Below are 6,015 nucleotides of genomic sequence, written 5' to 3'. Positions count from 1 at the left end.
TTATCCGCAGTTACTCTGCAGAAAAAACGAACCCTTTTATATCAATCATCCATCCAGTGGAGGAAACAATATACAAAACTCCATTTTTATTATTATTATTTTTTTCTATACACAAAATCCCCCTAATCCGTTCCCTGTAAAATGCACACCATCGGGTATATGGTACTGTACTCCGAACTTGAAGCTGAAATGACATTTTACCTATTCCACTACTAACTTGATGATGGGTCAGTCTTTCCTTTTCAGGTTAGTATTTTAAGATCTTACTTAAGATAGGATATTAACATGATTTGCTGATTTTATCATATGAACACATTTATAAAATAAAGAAAAAGAACATGATCACATAGTCTTGAGTCATGTCATAGCATTAGAGAATATTGATTGGTACCTAGTGCACCATGGAGATATTTAATTAGTCATAAGTGGACAAACTTCATTCGGAGTCATGATAAACACGCAACCTACAAACTACAAAGTTGGTGACGATATGAAATGAAGTGGTGGTTCTAAGTTTCTTACAGAAAAAGACTTTTGAATTTGAATGAAATGTTAAACTTTCCTCTTTCGAGAACAAAAAATTCGATTATGCCGTACCAAATCTTAAATAAAGGAAAAATTCTTTCAGAAAATTACTTTCACAAGCCCTCGTTGCAATAAAAGCAGATATTAACTAGTTGAGACTTTAGTGCACCACCATGCCAATTCTCATTGCATTTTGTATTCAGTTGGCAGCCAGAAATAACCTTATTGGTGAGCTAGTGCCTTGAGAAAAGTTTCCATTTCCAACCGGGAACAGGGCAAAAACGTTTCTTAGCATAACGGAAGAAAAAACTTTGATATTGAATGATCCATACTACTCATACGAGTTAGTATATCTTGTATCATTATCATGTTTTCTTTATGATACACGAGTGGTACAGGTGCGGCTTAAAAAGAGTAAAGGACACAGGAAACTTTAATTTGGTAAAGAAAAATGAGGAAAACCAAAAGGAGTGATGTTAGAGATGGCAGCATTATTAAAAGGCAAAATTCCTCTCATGGAGAAAAGAAAAAAAGAAATTCTTAAGTTTGCATTCTCAGATGGCTAAAGAGTCCATCCTTAGGATAATATCCACGATAGTAGTTGCTGCTTTGCTTTTTTTTTTTTTTTAAGTATATCAACCTTAATTATCTCTTCGCAACGAGTCGACCCCCAAATATCTTAACAAGCTTCTGTTGGGCTTCCTCCTGAGTTCCCAACAGCTTCAACTTCAACTCTTTGAACTGACTATAAGATTAATTCTGAATCAGGACATAGTTACAGTTAAAATTTCTCGTCCCTCCCCAAATATGAATTTGGTAAGAATCTGAATCAGGACATAGTTACAGTTAAAATTTCTCGTCCCTCCCCAAATATGAATTTGATAAGAATCGAATCCAAGTTCTTTCTCAACTCTACTCAGCCTGTGTTACCAACTGAGCTACATTTATTGGGTAGTTGTTTCTTTACTTATGAAGAAAGTATTGCTGCTCTGATTCATCATAATGAATATGGCTAATTGTTCATCAAAACTAATATATCGGCCATCAACAACAAAAGGAATCAAAGTTCAAGCACACCATGAAAGGAGAGACGGTGATTTGTTTATGGGCGTTACTAATCTCATATTGCTTGAGATAGTACTCTCATGTTACTGAGACAATTATATGGGATCCACAACTTAAAAAAAAAAGAAAAAGCTGACATAAAATTCGATTGGTGTATAATATAAGATAACTATCTCCAACGACATGAGACAAATATTTCCCTTTGTTTATAAGCATTAATGAAAATGATGTTGTCATGCTGAAGCCAGAAGCCATGTTTCTTCAAGAAAAAATGTGACAAACAAACACACAAAGAAACTCTTAAATTAAGACAGAGAACTAGAGAAGCAAAACGGCAACTCAGGGATTCTCACATACAATGAGCAGTTGAGCACATTATTTGAGTAACTTAAAAGTGATGCCGACCCTACCTGGTCATGGGGTTAACTTACCATTTTAATTTGAAATTGAAATGCTGAAAGTAAGAATTAGTTCCAACTACAATCTACATAAACAAAAACAAAGAGACTGAGCAAGATTCCAGAATGAATGACAAAATCCAATGGGTGTAGTTCAGTTGACAACACATGCTAAGCAGGTGGGGAAAGAACTTGAGTTCAATTCCCACCAAACACATTTTTGGATAGGGGCGAAAAGCTTTAACTGTAATTAAATTTCGACTCGGGATTAGTCTCATAGCTGGCTCAAAGAATTGAAGCTTGTAAGGATACCCAGGAGGCCGACTCATCTCAAAAATATAATTAGGGTTGGTATACCAAAAAAAAATACATGAGAAAGGACTAGAATCAAAACTTTCAGACTTTGCAAAGCTAAATGTAAGGTAATCATCAAAATACTACAAAAACCCCCCAATTGGTTTAACTAAAATTTAAGCTAATTATCAAAATTCTCCTACTAATCCCAACCAGTCCAACGATTCAGTTTCTCAAGAACTATTTCAATGTCAACTCAATCATGACTCTGCAAGTCCAATTACATTAAACATAACTGAAAAGAAAGCCAATGTAAACAGTTGGAACAGTATCCCTTATGCCTATAATGTGTAGTATAGCAATATACTGGTCATGAGCAAATTGATCATCAAATAGTACGACTCACTAGGAGCCTCACTACTTAGAACATGAGGGAATAGGGAATTATAGTCAAAGAAGAAATACACAACTAAGTAAACATAAACTTATTGTTTTCTTTTAAGCAACGTAAACCTACAAATTATGGAAACTAGTTTACTTGAGTTCATCTAGAATATAGAAATTAACCCCACACTGGAGTAAGATTAGAATTTTAAACGATTGCCTTACATCAGGCATTTAAGTCTTCTATAGAATCAAACAATGTACAACTCACCTCTACAGGACACAAAACTTGACACAGAGGAAACAAGTCTTTCGCAATAGAGGTTCCCGGATTTAGTGGAAGAATTCACAACCAAATGTGCTAACCAGATATGCTTCCATTAGTTTCTACCGAGTGTAATCCGTATTTATTACCACCTGCAGACATAAATACCAAGCTTGTTGCTTTTGCCACTCCTGCCATGAATGCCAATAGAAAACTTCCCAAGCAGTAACACTCTGGATCACGTTGAGCTGAAGCCGATTCCCGGACAACTATGGGATAAATCAACATAGAGGAAGTCCTAACAGCACACAACTACTAATTCACAAAAAGACTCAAAAGACATTATTGCTGTCCAAAAGTGACATCATGATGAATGTCAGTCACCAGAAGCTAAACCATATAGACTGCTACCAACAAGGTAATTACAGAATGAGTTTTCTACAGGGAGGACACCAAAGTAGAATCTCAACCAATTGATTTCAAATACTCATTATCATGAGACCCCACCTGAGTATGCCACAAAAGCATGACTGCGCTGCTGGAGCTTTTAGATCTGCAGACTTAATCTGAACTCCTATACCAATTAGTAACACCAAGATTATCAATAACCCTAACACAAATTAACAACAAAGACCCTGACCAAACTCAAATACACCACCACCACCACCAAACATTAACTTCACTTCACAAGACAACAATAAGGTGGAACTAAGGAGACCAGACAACTAGTCCACTATACTATATATATCCCAAATTCAATCATCTCCGGTTGGAAACAAAGTAAGAACCTTTCTCCCTCCTGATGCTGCGTTAGCTGATTCCATGTCCTCTACATAACCAGGTACAGGGTTGTGCACAGGTGCCCCAATCCTATGAAGCTGCTGCTGCTGAGACTGCCTAGAAAGGAAGGGATTCTCAAAGTGACCATTCGGCGGCGACCCAAAATGCCCCACCTGCCGGTGATACTGCGCCGCCGCCAACTGCTGCTGCTGTTGGTGGTGGTGGTGGTGCTGGAGGGCGGGGACAGGCACAAACGGCATGAAATGCTCGGAATTAGCCCGTGCCGCCGGGTGCAAGAAATGCGGCGGCACGGGGGAGCTCGCAAACAAGTGGTCCGTGGCGGGGTCGGCGACGGCTGCACCGCCACCTCCACCGCCGGCGCCGCCGGCTCCGGCGGAGGAAATCCCCTGCATGCGTTTGAGGTAAAGGCGATACTTTTGCAAATGGCTGGCGACGTTTTCTCTGGTTAAACCGTCAACACTCATGAGCTGCATTATGGTCTTGGGCACGGCGTTCTTGATCCCAAGGTGCGCCACGGCGTCGACGAAGCGCTTGTGGAGCTGTGGGGTCCACACGAGGCGTGGCCTCTTGAGGGTGCGGGCGGGTTCCTCGCCGGCGGTGCCGGAGCCGAGTTCGCCGGAATCGGCGAACTCGGCGGAGGTGGGTTGTGTGGGGTTGGTTGGGGAAGGGAGAGAAGAAGGGTTGGAAGGAGGTGGTGGTAGTGGTTGTTGCTGTTGTTGTTGTTGTTGTGGGTTTCTGATGTCGAAGGCCACGGCTAGATCAGGGGTGATTAGGGTTTGTGATAAGGGCATGAGTTCATCTTGGCGAGGTAGTTCCTCTTCCCATCTTGAAAACCAATTCGAATCATCTTCCCTCATTGTTTGTTCCTCAAATCTGACACACCCCACTTCCCTGTTTCCCTTCTATGCTCACTGGTTTGGACTGATTTTCAATAAAGACAAGATTTTGTGATGTGGGTGTTGAATTGAAACAAATGGGTATTCATTTTTTTTTTTTTTAATTTAACGGTTTAGGATAAAGAAAGGAAAAGCGTTGTTGGTGGTGGTGGTGGTGGCAGTGGAGGTGGAGACAGGGATTTGATTCTTTGTGAGGAGAATCTCTCTCTAGAATTTAATTGAAGGATATAGAGAGAGAAAGTGAAGGGAGGAGGATGGGTATGATAGTAGTGGTGATGTTGTTGTTGTTGGAAGAAGAGGGGTGTGTGTGTGTTTGTGTGTAGTGGTGGAGGGTGGAGAGAGGTTCGAGGTAGATCTCGTTTTCCTTTCTTTTCAGCTTTTTATTGTGGGTACTGTTCCTGATGCTTTTTTCTTATGATTTTTATGCCATTTTTTCATTTTTCCGGGTTTTGGGGGTCATCTTCTACTTGAGAGTGAGTGTTGCAAAATCTCCCAAGAGTTTTTTATTTATTTATTTTCCCCATCAAGTTATTGGTGGCGCGTTTTTCATACGCGCCTCTTTCTTCCGCCGTGAGTTGCTTCTGAAGTGATGCACATTGTGAAATTACTTTAACGACTCAAATTTGATTTTAAGATAATATTTTAAATTATATAATGTTACTCGTACAGGGTGATTTCTTGCATAGACCAATGGTTTATGGGAATTTTTATCTTTTTTCTTTCTTATATAACTAACTAATAAGTGAAAAGATTATGTCTGAGTTGGCTTATATATTTTATTAAGCTGAAAACGGTACTCCCAAAGCAAAAAGCATTTACAAGTACAGCAAATGCGTGTTTGATTGGGCCATTTGGGCCGGCAAATACAGTGGCGCGTGCATGGCAATGCTCGATAAATGAGGCTGTGGAAGGGATTTGAGTACAATAAGGATGAATTTGTACGGGCATGGGAAAGAGTTGAGATCAGGAATGAATGAGGAGAGAGAGATGCAAAGATTCTTTACTTTGTGGAATTTCTTTCTTGTTTTTGTAGATTAGGGGAATAAATTGAACTGGTGTTTGTCTTTCATGATATCTATGCTTTCAAAGTTAAAATTCGATTTGACTAAATGTGAATTGGGGGGAATATGGATATATGCACAAGGAAGCTTAATGGGTGAGATTTTATTTGGGTTTTATAATTCTCATCCAATATTAGAGTTAGAAATTTTCTACACATCCTTTAATTTTTGTGCTGATATATAGGTCTCATATATGATTTTTTTTAACATATGGATCTCATACTTTTTATCTCTATGACATAAGATTTCAATTCTCATGTAAAATGAGAATTATAAAACCTATTTTATTTCGCAATTAATTTTTTGATTTGTGTGAAAGATTTTAT

The 6,015-nt window shown here is 38.9% G+C and overlaps 1 protein-coding gene across 1 annotated transcript; it reads right to left on the bottom strand.

Annotated features, from left to right (window-relative positions):
- Positions 1-2,583: 2,583 nt before the first annotated feature.
- Positions 2,584-5,027, bottom strand: LOC133314853 (transcription factor MYBC1-like). The gene has a single exon (XM_061516388.1). It carries the CDS (start codon positions 4,587-4,589, stop codon positions 3,687-3,689), a length of 903 nt encoding a protein of 300 aa, XP_061372372.1. The 5' UTR covers positions 4,590-5,027; the 3' UTR covers positions 2,584-3,686.
- Between the last annotated feature and the right edge of the window lie 988 nt (positions 5,028-6,015).

Source organism: Gastrolobium bilobum, unplaced genomic scaffold, assembly GCF_033153095.1.
Source record: "Gastrolobium bilobum isolate Gb01-03AN ecotype WA unplaced genomic scaffold, APGP_CSIRO_Gbil_v1 utg7295, whole genome shotgun sequence".
Taxonomy (NCBI): domain Eukaryota; kingdom Viridiplantae; phylum Streptophyta; class Magnoliopsida; order Fabales; family Fabaceae; genus Gastrolobium; species Gastrolobium bilobum.
This window is presented reverse-complemented; position numbering and strand designations above follow the sequence as displayed.

What these genes read in the sequence shown, in the direction of transcription:
- LOC133314853 (XM_061516388.1), bottom strand. Translation starts at nt 4,589, where the DNA reads ATGAGGGAAGATGATTCGAATTGGTTTTCAAGATGGGAAGAGGAACTA.